This window comes from Carettochelys insculpta, chromosome 10 (genome assembly GCF_033958435.1).
Source record: "Carettochelys insculpta isolate YL-2023 chromosome 10, ASM3395843v1, whole genome shotgun sequence".
Lineage (NCBI taxonomy): Eukaryota > Metazoa > Chordata > Testudines > Carettochelyidae > Carettochelys > Carettochelys insculpta.
In genome coordinates this window covers 17127624-17143007 of record NC_134146.1, presented here as the reverse complement: position 1 = coordinate 17143007, position 15384 = coordinate 17127624, and the positions used below count along the sequence as shown (strand labels likewise).

Sequence of the window (15384 nt, the reverse complement as noted above, 5' to 3'; positions counted from 1 at the left end):
GACAATTTTATTCTTTATGATTGTTTCTACTAATTTGCCCGGTACTGACGTTAGACTTACCGGTCTACAACTACTAGGGTTTCCTTTAGAGCCCTTTTTAAATATTGGTGTTATATTAGCTGTCTTCCAATCACTGGGTACTGAAGCTGATTTAAAGGATAGGTTACAAACCACCGTTAATAGCTCCGCAATTTCACATTTGAGTTCTTTCAGAACCCTTGGGTGAAAACCATCCGGTCCCAGAGACTTGTGACTGTTTAGCCTATCAATTAGTTCCAAAACCTCCTCTAATGATACTTCAATCTGAGACAGTTCCTCAGATTTGTCACCCATAAAGGACAGCTCAGATTTGGGAATCTCTCTAACATCCTCAGCCGTGAAGACTGAAGCAAAGAAATCACTTAGTTTTTCCGCAATGGCGTTTTCTTCCTTGATTGCTCCTTTTATGTCTCTATCGTCCAGGGGCCCCACTGCTTTTTTAGCAGGCTTCCTGCTTCTAATGTACTTCAAAAACATTTTATTATTGTTTTTTTAATTTATGGCTAACTGTTCCTCAAATCTTTTTTGGCTTTTCTTATTACATTTTTACATTTAATTTGGCAGTGTTTATGTTCCTTTCTACTTTGATCACTAGGATTTGACTTTCACTTTTTAAAAGATGCCTTTTTATCTCTCACTGTCTCTTTCACATGGTTGTTAAGCCATGGTGGCTCTTTTTTAGGTCTCTCACTGTGTTTCTTAATTTGGGGTATACATTTAAGTTGGGCCTCTAATATGGTGTCTTTGAAAAGTTTCCACACAGCTTGCAAGGATTTCACTCTAGTTACTCTACCTTTTAATTTCTGTTTAACTAACCTCCTCATTTTTTGTGTAATTCCCCTTTTTGAAATTAAATACCAGAGTGTTGGACTGTTGCAGTGCTCTTCCCAACACAGGAATATTAAATGTTATTATGTTATGGTCACTATTTCCAAGCAGTCCTGTAATAGTTACCTCTTGGACCAGATCCTGTGTTCCATTCAGTACTAAATCAAGAACTGCCTCTCCCCCTTGTGGGTTCCTGTACCAGCTGCTCCAAGAAGCAGTCATTTAAGGCATCAGGAAATTTTCTCTCTGAATCCCTTCCTGAGGTAACATGTACCCAGTCAATATGGGGATAACTGAAATCCCCCATTATTAGTGAGTTTTTTATTTTGATAGCCTCTCTAATCTCCCTTAGCATTTCAGCATCACTATCACTGTCCTGGTCAGGTGGTCAATAATACATCCCTCGTGCTATATTCCCATCAGAGGAAGGAATTGCTATCCATAGTGATTCTATGGAACATTTTGATTCATCTAGGATTTTTATGTCATTTGATTCTATATTATCTTTCACATACAGTACCACTCCGCCACCCGCTCAACCCATTCTGTCCTTCCAATATATTTTATATCCTGGTATGATAGCGTCCCACTGATTGTCTTTACTCCACCAGGATTCATTCATTCCAGCACGGTATGATTTATTGACATTATGGCAGAGAAATATATAGGTACATGTGGGTTACAGACCAGTCATGAAGTGGTTTTTTAAAGCATCCCTTATTGCTGCTGCCTCAAAGTGGCTGTGGGTGGATGGAAGTGTAAGTGGCTGCGAGTAAGCCCTGCTTATGGCCTACACTTCAGAATTCCAGATAGGTGGGAAAGTCTCCCACCTGGTTTCGCATGTTTGGGCAAAATAGCACATGCTGTAATAACAGTGTTGACACTAGCTTCAGAAATGTCCAAGCAGGTCAATAAACATCTGAACCTCACTTTTAAACATCTAAAGGTGCATTCCACCACCATTATGTACCTGCTCAGTCTGCGATTAAACTTTTCCTTGCTGGGGTCCAGGTCTCCTGGGCAGGGTTTCATCAGGCTTGGAAGCAGAAGGCAAGCAGCGTTGCCCAATATTACAAAGGCATCTCCATGTCACCAATCTTGATTTTCTGATCAGGGAAAAAACTCGCATCCAGGAGCTTTCGCTGCAGTCCGGAATTTCAGAATATGTACACGTCGTGAACCCTCCCTGATCAGCCAACATTATATTTCAGTAAAACGATCTTTTAGATCTACCAACCCCTCCATCACCATGGAGAAGTACCACTTTCAATTTACACATTCTGAGGCCAGGTGGGCCAGGGTCATGAGAGGGATGTATGTGCCATCTATTGCCCCACCACAGTTAGGAAAGCCCTGAACAGCAAAGCCATCCATTATGGCCTGTATATTTCCAAGGGTCACAGTATTCAGGAGCAGATACCGACAGAATGCATGGGCCACCTCCATCATCACAGACCCCACTGTAGACTTGTGTACCCCAAACTGATTGGCCACTGACCAGTAACTGTCAGGGGTTGCAAACTTCAACAGTGTGATTGCCATTCGCTTCTGAACCATTAAAGCCTGCCTCATTTTTGTGTTATTGCACTTCAGTGAGGGTGCCAGCACATCACAAAGTTCCATAAAGGTGGACTTGCACACGCAAAAGTTCTGCACCCACTGCTGGTCATCCCAGAACTCCAAAATGACGTGGTCCCACCAGGGTGTGCTGGTCTCTCGAGTCCAAAACCGCTGCTCCACTGTCAGCAATGCAGTCATGGCAGCTAGCAGCTCTGAGTTCTTGGACCACAGATGGGAGATTTGCTTTTCCAAACCATCTTTGTCATCATCATCAGCAGCAGCAGCACTAGAAGGATAGCCACGCATCAATGAGCTTTGGAATTGAAGGACAAATTGCGCAACAGCCGCTGTGGTTGCCGAAATGAGCTGGAGCGTTCATGGATCCATGATTGCGCTGGAATGCTGCAACAGGAAATGGCACGATCGCCAGTTCCTTTTTTCACGTGGTTAGTGATGCAGTGAATTCTGGGTTGGTGCTTGAAATTCCAACACGAAACACCCACAAGCAACCGGGGCTAAGGCACTGTGGAATAAGTACCCACAATGCAGCGCTCAAACTGTCAAACTTAATGGGAACACGGAGATTCAACATGGAAAAAAGGTGGGTTGAATTTCAAGAAGCTTTGTGGACACTATTCAAGTTCATAATATTGAGGTTAAATACTTAAATTTATTAAATATTGAATTTATATCATAGTGTAGACACAACCTCAATGTTTTTAAATGCTTTGGAGTTTTCTTCTCTTGCTTATCCAAGGGTGTAGGCCCCTCCCCAGATCTCTCTCCTATCCTTCAGCACTACCAAAGCCCACAGAAGGACACTGTTCTCAATTTATAATTAAATGGTAAAATATGGATAATCAAGGTTAACAAAATAATTATAAAAACTTCATGTACAAAGTACAATATTACTCGGATATTTGGAGATTTCTGACTGTTTGCACTGCACGTTATCTGAATTTAGAAGTATAAAAGCACTGCTGAACACCACCTTTGAAATGTTTCATAAATAATATACCACAAAGTGCTTAGCATACCTACTAAATTCATTGCCCACAAAAGGCCTAACTAGCTTTTATAGATTTTTCCCTTTAAACCAACAAATGAACTTTTATGGTAAGGCCAATTTTCTACATTCTTTTTATATGATCCTGGCAAACTCATTGCTCTGTCAGGAACACTGCTTATTAGGAGCCAATATTATAGCACATGACAAATGGAACAAAATGTCTTCTACAGATCATATTTAGCTAATTTTACTTTAATCATATTTATACTATCTCCTATTAGCAACACCATAAGAGTTGAAATGCCAAGTACTGTAATTTCCACAACTGGTTTCACATTTTCAGATGGTGTTAGTCACCTTATACGTAAGAATGTTCACACCACTGTGTAAATATTTATATAATTTTTAAACACAGAGTACATTGTGCAAACTATTTTAATGCAAAAGATCTCATCCTTGTAATTTACAATAACTACCAAGATTATAGTCCTCTTTCTCATGTAACATTTGAATGATGAAATAGACTTAAAAGAAAACATTAAACTTACTGGTACAGATGCCATTAGGGTAGGTCTAAGCATAGTAATATCTCCTTTGCTTCCTTTCTTTATTTTAGAGGACTAAATAGAAGAAAAAAGTAAGGTTGAATGGAGGATCTGTGCACGATTTAAACATGTGAACTGAAAAGGTAATAGTTTGCATAATGAGAAAATTATTGATGTCAGCTTCTAGAGATCAACCTTAAAAAAAGTACTTAGAAATTTTTCTAATGTACTGATACCTAACAAAAAAAAACTGTTTATGGTTTGGTATTAAAAGATTTTTTTACCGCTGTCCCATAAATTTTACTGCTGTCCCATAAATAGCTAGTATGAGATCCATCAAAAGTTGATCTGTTATTCTTATGATGTGACTTATGCAAGTTACATACCTGATCAGCTAACGTCTGGGGTGATGAGTAGCCAATAGGGCATCCATGTGCTAGACAAACTAGTTCAGCACACAACTCCAGAACATGAGCAAGAGGTAAATATCCAATATAAACGTCTTTTTCCCTGAAAAGTTTTACAAAGATGCATTGAAATTGTACTTTTTAGTGTCTTCAGGACAAACATTTAAAGCTAACTGTATTTACAGTCTCACCAAAAAGGAAAAAACCCCAGAGAAATAATGAAGAATGCGTGCACGCGCCTGGGAACCAACTTCAGTACCCTTGAGTATGTACATCTGGTTTCCAAAGTTATGAATTGTTCAGTTTTATGTTAGGAGCACTGAGGAAAGTACATTATTTATTTATCAATGAACAAAAGATTCAAAAAGTGATCGTTTCTAACTGAGACCACAAAGACTTCTCCAGGAGCAAGAGTGTTATGCTATATGAAATAAAGGTTCAGCACAGAACTTACAGCTGGGGGTAAGGGGAGCGGGAAGGGGACTCTACCCTGCCTTTATGCCCTCCTGATTTTGGGCTGCTCCAGGGACTTTGGTGCTCCCAAATACAATTTAGACAGCTTGAAGGACTAACTTAAATTAGCCATCACACACTGAGGCACAGTGCTGCCCAAAATCTCTGCAGCGCTATGTGGGGCAACTCAGCCCTTCATATGTCCCCTCTGCCCCCAGACTGCTTTTGGATGTTTGCTAGTCATGTGGATTTTAATTGTTTTTTAAATACACATAAATGAAAATAAGTCACTCCATTCAGAATACTCTCAGTAAATGCTTTAACTTACTTTTCAGTGAGACGTCATGCTCTTAACTTGAAGCAGTGGTGTCCAATGAGGACCAAAAGATCGGCATACTTGTGGTTGTCATCTTTCTTTATTCGCCACAGCCCCCCATCCCAGCTAAGCTCCTCCAGCCCTTCCCTCTAAATAAATGCCTGTGGGGCTGCCATGTGTTTCTCCCACCAGGGGTAAGGCACATGCATGGGCAGACAACACTCTTGTGCAGCTCTAGGAGGAGCCATATTTAAAGGCTCCATGAGCCGCATGTGGCTCCAGAGCTGAACTGCCATACTGCAGTGTCCCGTTTGCCATATGTGGCAAGTGGTGACCGTATTGAACACCGTGGATCTATCACATAATAAATGAACAAATTAATTAACACTTCCTTTGAAAAACATGGGAGAAAATGGTTATATGTCTGCTTGTGGACAACTTTGCAGGTATACAGACACGCAACTTATTCAAGGTCAGGACAACAGTGTTCAATGAATGCCCAATGGAAATAAGGACCGCCACAATCTTACTGCTCTTCATTCCAAGTCAAAGGCCATTTTTTTTTAAATTTACCATCCCTAACAACAGTAAATGGAAAATCAACAGTGTGACAGGTAGAGTATTAATACACTCCTGGAAAGTGTTCTGAATACTACAGTGGTAATGAACAAAATAGAAGAATGTATATAGAATAACTACAGGTTGTACCTCTAAAAAACTAGGATTCTCCAGTCTATTAATGTATGTATGCTGCAGGGCCAGAGAACACCAAGCTGGAGCCTGTGTCAGTGGGGCTAGCGCAGGGGCTAGAGCATGCAATTGGAGCACAGGGACTGCAGCTGGGCCAGGGCCATCAGCAGCAGTTGGGACCAGAGCCTTTGGTAGCAGAGCCACCACTGGGGCCAGAGCTCACAGCTGGCGGCTGTGGGCCAGAGCCAGGGCCAGCAGTAGGGGGCTGCAACAGCCAGCATTGATTCTGGATGTAGGGGGGCTGGAGTGTGGGTGGAGGTAGGCGGCAGGGCACCTCCCCTAGTACAGCAAATCCCCTCATTCAGGATCAGTCAAGTTCTGAGGGTGCCGGGCATGGGAGATCCAACCTGTAGTTCCACAACAGTTAATCTACAACGGCTTGTAATCACAAAGTCATCTTTAATGAAAATTGCTATTGGTACATACCCCAGATGAGGAATTCTTTCAGCCATCCCAGTTATTCCAGCAATAATGTTGCAATGAGAAATCATGACTCCTTTTGGAAGTCCTGTAGATCCACTGGTGTACATGATTACTGCAATATCTGAGGGTACAGGCCTGGCCTGCTGTTTGCTTACTGTAATGTTTATTAAAAAATTATGCACAATATATAGAAAGCAACTATAACATTTTAAATCCTAAATATTAACAAACGTAATAATGAACATTCTGGTATGGAAACAGACATTACTTTACATTCACAGAGACATGCTATGGCCTATCCCAGGCCCCGGCACAGGGAGTATGAAAATTTGAAGTGTCTCCTAACTTCTCTGCAACATCTATGAAAACTGTGTAGCTACACTTGTGTAACTTCAGACTCTGGAAATTTACTACATCTCAACCATAAACCAGAATTGAAGTAGATGAGAAGAATGGGGAAAGAACAAAGCTTTGGTTAAAAGCCTCAATGGGCTAGACAGCACAGCTGCACTAGCATGCCAAGAAATGTCTACTGTACTAGGTACAGGGCAGCATATATCCCCACCAGAGCAGGGTGAGGAAACAGAAGTGTGACTGAGTCAATCTCCTTGAGTGTGTTCCTGAAGTGTAACAGCAACACACTGTACCATAGATAGGATTCACAGCAAAACCACAATTGAGCCAATGCCAAATCTGAAAGCCATATTCTGCTCACCTACTCCTATGATTTCGAAGAGGATGGTGTAATTTATTTGAAATAAGTAATCTACACAGAACTGTAGGAACATAACCCTTAATCCTGCAGTTTACTTTCTATTTTTTGCTTGAGTAGTCCCATTAGCTTCAATGGGATTATTCACATGCATTAAGCACACGCATAAGTGTTTGCAAAATTGGGGCTCTCATTTGTATATAAAATTACATTTGCTATATTTGAAAGTTTCCTGACGATGGGCAGACTAATGCACATTTTCTTTATTCCTTTGCACTTGCACAGAGTTCTGTTTTATAGACAGAGCCTGTAACTTTACCTAACAGTTTCCTTTATAAGACCCTATTTTGCTTCTAACTTTACCGTATGTTCTATGTCAGCAGGCTTTTGGAGGCTGACTACACTTTTCAGTGTTTATGCAAAACCAACTCACAGCTTTTTCTCTGAATGAGATAATGGAAAATATATTGTTTTATTCATGTTAAAAAAAAGTGTCACAACCATTTCACAGAGCATTTTTAGTGCCTATGTTTTGGTGCAGGAATCTGAAATATAACAGAGGGTTTCCCTAGTGTTGGGGTGTCTCTCTTTCTGCCCCATGAAACCACTACTGTAGTTTCTAAGATGCTGTTAGAATCTGGCCCCATCTATGTGAAAAAGGATTATTCCTAAAACTGTTCCTCCTGGCAGCCAGTGTGTGACACAACAACAGAGCAGGGTTGCATGCTCTTAATTCACCTACTACTGGCATACATGCTAGAGAAGAACCTGCCTGACTGGAATGGGGGCGGGGTAGCAGGTGTGACAGAAACAAATTGTTGGGGAAGCAAAGAGGAAAGCAGGGACAGTATAAGTAAGGAAAATAAGGAAGGGTATATACTAGAAGTGGGGTAGAGGAAGCAGGCAGAATAGGTAGGAAAAGAAGAGCCTAATCAGGAAATAGCACTTCCTCCCAGAATGTGGGAATTCAGAGTCACTATGTTCTTTTGCTACTAAACACATTGGCAAAACACATCTCTTATCACCCTCTAGTGATTAGTTCACATTATCCAATATTCCAGTAGCTAAATGGGTAGAAGTCCATGTGTCCTGTGGATCAAAAACTGTGGCCCTGCTCATAACCCATGAGGGGTATTAAAACAGTTCCAAACAGAATAGAACTTTGAGTGGAGGTGGAGGTTCCATCTGTTTCTTAAAAGCAAAGAAATTACATTAAAACTAGCCCCAGATTTAAAAGAACATTAGCGTTGGACTCTGCAACCTTCAAAAGTTAGGAAATACCAGAATTAAGGTTGCCTATGCAACCATACCTCAAAGCCCCTCATACGTATGTATTATGACATGCTCTTTAATTACATGATTACACAATATTTTTTCTACAGGACTTCTGTCTTACTCAGTCCCAGAATGCTCAGGGAACGAGTCAGAATTCTGTAGCGAATGAGACCGCCCTTTGCAGGATCCTGACTTTTCTTCTGCAGAAGCTGCAAGGTACCAAGTGAACAATGCAAGGGGCTTCAGGGGGAAAAGGGATATAGTCTTGTGATACGTGCAGCTGAATGGCACCTTAGAGAACAGAATTCTCTCTCTGATTGTTACACAATTCCTACATATTTAGCAAGTCACTTAGGCTATAAAGATATTTAGGTGTCACCATTGCAACATCTCACTGATTAAGGAGCCTAATGGTCATTTACAAAAAGAATTCAGATTTGCAGAATCCCAAACAAAATGACTAAATCCCTTCTGAAAATGAGATTTAGATTCCTAAACCAGTTTAAGGGGTGCAATGCTGAGCGTAGCAATACCTATATACCCTTCAAAACCTTACATCAAAACTTTTCATAAGCGACTTGTAAATGTGTGTACTTTATTCTTTAGGTCAGGGGCCACTGACCCAGAGAAAAATGAGTTGGGTGTCACATAAAAGTGAGAAAACAATAAAAAAAAAACCCCACCCCTTTCTGATGTGGCCCCTGAGACGCCTTATTACCTTATTCCTCTCACAGGTCCAGAGTTCAGTGTGTGGGAGGTGGCTGCTGTGGAGTGCGCAGGACGCAGCCAGGGGTGGGGGTTCAGGAGCAGTCTGGAGATTAGGGGTCCGGACAGGAGAAGTAGGCAGGAGCAGGCTGAGTGATTGGAGGGGGAGGAGGGGATTTATGTTTGTGCGCTGCTACTGTCCCTGCTGGGGGAATGGCAGCAGGGAGAAAAGCACCCCAGAAAGGCTTTTCTTCCATGCTCCCAGGCACTGCACCCCCCTCTGCACAGAGCAGCAGGAAAATCTTATCTCCAGGCAGTCCTATGCTGCCATTCCCTTAGCTGGAGGAGGGAGAAAGAGGAGAGGCAGCAGCAGGAGAGACATAGGCAGCAACAGTGGCAGCGGCAGAGCCGCTTCCTGTCCCCACCAGGCAGAGCCCATGAGCCAGACCCAGCCCTGGCTTGCCTAGATTCAGCCCACAAGGCTCGGGGCTCCACACATACCCATGCATCAGATGCTGGGGAGGGGAACCTCAGTGTCTGGATCCAGGCATGCTGCAATCTGGATCTAGACCACAGGCTGGTTACCCACCCCTGCTATAGATGCTTTACTTGGAACAAGTACTTTCAGATTTGCAAACACACAAATCACTCAAAACTGCAACGGTAGTCTGCATGAGGCTGTGCACTGAGCATCTGAACTGCTGCATAACCACTAAGCACTCTAAAAAAAACCAAGATCAGACCCTAATCATCTCCAGTTGGGTACTCAAAGTTAGCTGTTACTTTTGACAATCATGGCCTTAACCTTTACAAAACTCAGTGTCTGAGTTGTGAAGTGGAGACAATACTATCACCATACCACCCAGTAGTGATGTGAAGCAAAGGTCATTAATGTTTTATAAATGAATAAATATTATTAGTGCTAAGTTTTACAGAAAAAGCCCATAGGGAAAATAATTCTGTATTCAGAGAAGGGTTTGCAGGGTGTGCAGTAAATATGGAATGGAGCTCTGAGAAGAATAAAAACAAATATTGCTTACTTATCCAATTAGTGATTATTTGCTATCACAGGCATTGAGTGAAACAGGCTCCAATGAAAAAAAATTTGTTCACGTAATTAAACAGCGTATCATAATGAACAGGATCAAGGAGGTTTTATTAAGATTGCACAAGCAACCCTAATTATTGTATTTTCTAACCTGACTTTGCAACTTTATCATTCAATGGAGTTGTCTGTATGCACTATTAAACAGATTACAGAAAAATCAAACTGAAGGCCTTTTATTTAGTACAGTAGAACCTTAGAGTTATGATCAGCAGTCATGAACTGACTGGGCAACCCCCTGCACATTATTTGGAACCAAAAGTACACAATCAGGCAGCAGCAGAACAGGCAAGGGCACTACAATTAATACAGTACTTAACGACTAAAAGTAAGTTTTTTCATTTAAAATGCAGGTAGTTAAAAGTAGCATTTTTCTTCTGCAATACTAAAGTCTCAGAACTGTATTAAATCAGTGTTCAATTGTAAACTTCTGAAAGAGCAACCATAACACTACAAACATTTCAGAGTTGGAAACAACGGCTACATCTACACTAGCCAAAAACTTCGAAATGGCCATGCAAACGGCCATTTCAAAGTTTACTAATGAAGCGCTGAAATACATATTCAGCACCTCATTAGCATGAGGGCGGCCACAGCACTTCGAAATTGACGCGGCTCACCGCTGCGTAGCTCGTCCAGATGGGGCTCCTTTTCGAAAGGACTCCAACTACTTCGAAGTCCCCTTATTCCCATCTGCTCATAGGAATAAGGGGACTGCGAAGTAGCCGGGGTCCTTTCAAAAAGGAGCCCCGCCTGGATGAGCCGCGTCAATTTTGAAGTGCCGCGGCCACCCGCATGCTAATGAGGTGCTGAATATGTATTTCAGCGCTTCATTAGTAAACTTCAAAATGGCCATTTGCATGGCCATTTCGAAGTTTTTGGGTAGTGCAGACACGGCCCACCTGTATTTCTGAGGTGTTCATAACTCTGAGGTTCTGCAACAATATTCAAATGATTCAATATAAAGTATAGCTATAATAATTTCTGCTCGTGAGGAGGATTAATATTGTAATAGCATGTAGAGATAGCTAATAAAAAAGGAACAGAATCATTTTTTTAAATGGAAAAATTAAGCATTTGTAGTATTGGAAACAAAACTGCCCAAAATATTATTCCCACATAACCAACAGCAGATAAAATAACCATACACCCCTCCCACCTCCTAAAACATAGTTCCATTTAATATTTGCATGATCTAATGAATAAAAGGATTCTGTAACCCAAATGAAGGGCAGGGAGGAGGGGTTCAGAGGAACTCAATGAAGGACATCTGAAGAAATAAAATTGGCCAAAATTTTAGCACTAGAAGTGACAATTTTCTGCTACTTAATAGGATGTATTAAAACATTTACTGCCAGGAACATTCAGAATTTTGGTTCTAATGTGTTAAAGAAATTAAAATTAGAATTCAAGAAATTGGCATGACATAGTTTAATAACTTCTAAAATACAGTAAAAATAATTTAAAATGTATTTTATGTTACTTCAAGAGTGCATTTAATGCCCAAATATAGCAATATACAAAAATATAAATACTTGAATGCTACAAACTAATGCCTGTTTCTATATCAAGACTGGAAAAATGTCCATCCTAAAAATTATTCTTCCGTGCATATGAAATTTAAGGATGAGGAAGAACGGCTTTAATGCAAGCATTTCCACCTCACTTTTTTGAAAAAAAAAACAAACCAAACCAAACAATACAAATAAGAAAAACACAAAAAACCCACATGTCGAGAGAAAAGCCATTTGGCCAACAGAGAAGTGAATTTGTATGTTTTCCCAATTAAAACATTTCAATAACAACTTGCATGAAAAAGCAATTTGTTAGATACATAATTTATACACTACCAAACGATTTCACAAGATTTCATCACTTTCTCCTGATTCACTCAGCTTCAGCTGGATAACAGTTTCTCCAAACCAAGTATTTAATATGCACGTACCATTATCTGCCTTGGCCCCCATTGCTTGCACAGAAGCCATAGTGTGAACAATGACACCCTTAGGGAATTCTGACCATGTTGCTGGTTTGCCATCCACAGTAATAATATGTCGTAATAGTGGAACCTGAGAAACAATTTCCTGTGGAAATAGAGGAACAAAATATAACCACCACACACTTTAAAATATTATTGAGGTAAATTATTAAATTCTAATAAAGTCAATCCTTGGTTACAGCCCAGAACTTCCCACTCTAAAATTTCTGGGACAACAGGCTTAATCTAACCTTTCCTTTGGACATAAAACTAAGGCCAAAATTTTCACAACGGTTCACTAATTTCGGGTACCTCCATTTTTGTTTAGACAGTTAGATTTTCAAATGTGCTGCCCACCTGTCACTACCACTGAATATTGATGAAAGGTGTTACTGTGTGCATTCATGGATAGCACTCAGCTCAGAATAGATGACAAGTTTGTTTTCTCTGACATTTCTTGAAATGCAATATTTATTATGGTGCTTAAAATATGCTTGGAAGCAAAACGAAATCTGGCAAAATGAACAGTCAAATAGCATTTACTTACCAAAAATAAAAATCTACATTTTGGAGTAACTAAACACTGAGAGCACACAATTCTAAGAATAAAGGGCAAAACATAAAATAGTTGTCAAGAGAGATTCTAATATGCATGCACAGATACAGATTCCAAATCATTCTAATGTTTATTTATTCAATACAAATTTCTGTACCTATTCAAAACAATTTAAAAATATAGTTTTGGGATTCCTAACTCTAAACGAAGCAACACAATTCTTGGTTTATTAAAACAAAAAAGGGCTGCACCAACCCAGTGGTCTAATGGCTGCATACAGCTCCCACATTTCTAATCCCGCAAAACTGAACACAACTTCCCCTAGGCCCTACCACCCACCACTCGCTCCATCCCCTCCCCCAGTTCCACTCTCACTCACTTCCACTGGGCTGAGGCAGGCAGCAGGAATGTGGAAGGATGACAAGAACTCTGGCCAGACATATAGGCATTGAGGTAGGGCAGGGGATGACGGGTTTGGAGTACTAGAAGGGACTCAGAGATTGGGCAAGGACTCGGGGACTAGGGCATGCAGGCTCCAGTTTAGGTGTGGGAGGTGCATCCAGGCTGGGGCAGGGGATTGTGGGGAGGGGTTCTGGGTTCCAGCAACAACCTTCCGCAATTCCCAGAAAGCAGCTGCTAGGTCCCTGTAGCTCCCAGGTGCCAGAGACTCCCTGACTGCACCTGAGCCTAGAGGTCGCAGGGACCTGGCAGGTGCTCCCAGGAGTCAGGTGGAGCCAGGGCAGGAGGGAATCTGCCTCAACTCCCAGTCCCCACTGTGCCACCACCCAGACTTTAGCAGTTTGTCAAATGATGCCAACCAAAGTCGCCAGGGTTCCTTTTTAACCTGTCATGCCTATGGCTGCATAATGTGCTACTAAGTGTGGAATGCAAATTAGAAGTCTCTTCTGCACATATTCTGAGTCAGTAAGGTCTCAGAGCACTCTGTTCTGCACTCAGCTTCCAGGGAAAAATGTAATTTAAAGAACAGTCCAATAGTCATAATAAGAAATAAACTTTTAAGTATGTATTAAGAGCCAGTCTTAATATCACAATCAAGGGTTAGATTCATTCTGGGTGGGAGCAGTTAATTATTTCACAAATAGTTTTCCGAGAATGCTCTCTTTTTAGTCTTATACAAACCTCTTTATGGAAATAGTTACAAAAACACAGTAATTAGTTATACTACAGGTTGAACCTCTCTAATCTGGAACTCTCTTGGCCAGCAATGTACATAATCCACCATGATTTTAGTTAGCTGGATGACCACTTATCATGGGTGTGGCTGAGTTTCCTGTGGTCCCATAAAGGTTGTTTACAGCCATCAGTCCTAGCTCTCAGTTACTTAGCTATCCTGTTATTCCGATATAATTTACCCCAAATGTATTCCCAGAGCCCAGTAAAGCAGTGGAAGTGTTGGTAATGTGTTATTCCCGTCATTAACTAAATTTTCTCATCTGGCACTGATCAGGTCCCGAAGGTGCTAGATGAGAGTGGTTAATCCTGTGCACTTTTTTAATCTTAAGTATTTAAGATTTCAAACTGAATCCAGGAACTATAACAAAGCACCTTGACTTTTTCCTTTAAAAAAAACAAAAAAAACCCACTAATTCCACACTTAGGTTGGCCATTTATAAAGATGATGAAAACCTGTCTAGTCAAATTTATTTATTTTTCCAACTACAATGCTAGATCTAACATATTATTATTTGTAATTAAAAAGAATGTTATTAGAGTTGACATGTTCAACCTTTAAGCTACTTTAATAAAAATATGTAAGCTGCTCTCCCATTTCTAAATATAACACTGACTCAGAAAGATCAGGACTGCCACTCTGCACAATTCACTGACTGATGGGAGAACAATTAATAATAAACCAGGAGTGCTGAATTTTGTATGTGTATTTAATGCACTATGCTGCTTTCCTATTTGTGTCGTTTCTCATTAGCCAAGACAATGAAAATATGTATGAACCACAACCTTAGAATGCTTTACAGAACACAAAGCAACCTTGCAGGTCCAGCCTCATCCGCCCTGTTTTCTGCTAAATTTGTTCTCACGAGACAAAATGTAAGCATTTTTCTGCATGAATCCAGCTCCAATAACGTATTAAGGAATTTCAACTACCTATCTCAGTGAGAATAAGCAAGATATTAAAAACGCCTTCACTTTGTCTATGGAACACAGTTAAAGAGCTTTTATTCAGCATTTAACCAACTGGCAAACTCAAAAATTGGTAATTCTGATCTATACAGAAAGTCTGATCTACAGTGCGGCTTGTATTGAGTTGGCAGTGGGCTGGGGCATGGGTGGGAGGGGGTGTGGGTCTGGGAGATGGCTTGAGGAGTGGAAAAGGCTCGGGGTGCTGGAACAGGGGTAGGATGCGCACCTCCGGTGGCCCCCATAAGCAGCTTCCTATCCCTGCTGTTGCTGGCGGATGCATGGGTCTGTTTCTCTACAGGCCGGCTGCCTTCACCCCTGCCCCGAGCACTGACTCTTGCAGCTCCCAAGCCTACTGGTAAGAAACTGCAGACAATGGAAGTTGGCTTGTGCTGAGGGAGGCAGCATGCCAACAGAAAGCAAAGCAGCCAGCACACAGCTCCGCCAAGCGCAGCAGGCATGGGGAGCTGCTTGCAGGGGCCATCAGAGCTGAGTCTACCCAATCCAGCACCTCAAGTCCTTCCCACACCCCAACTCCCTGCCCCCTCCCAGACCCAAACACCCTC

The 15384-nt window shown here is 41.2% G+C and overlaps 1 protein-coding gene across 2 annotated transcripts in view; it reads right to left on the bottom strand.

The window, feature by feature from the left end:
• The window catches only part of ACSL3 (acyl-CoA synthetase long chain family member 3), a 102642-nt gene that overhangs the window by 29062 nt on the left and 58196 nt on the right, over positions 1 to 15384 (bottom strand). For both annotated transcript variants that reach the window (XM_075004572.1, XM_075004574.1), the window contains exons 6-9: positions 12073 to 12211; positions 6334 to 6484; positions 4368 to 4491; positions 3985 to 4056 (exon numbers count right to left, since the gene is read on the bottom strand). In XM_075004572.1, the coding sequence (XP_074860673.1) occupies positions 3985 to 4056; positions 4368 to 4491; positions 6334 to 6484; positions 12073 to 12211 (486 nt within the window). The remainder of the gene's footprint in view (positions 1 to 3984; positions 4057 to 4367; positions 4492 to 6333; positions 6485 to 12072; positions 12212 to 15384) is intronic.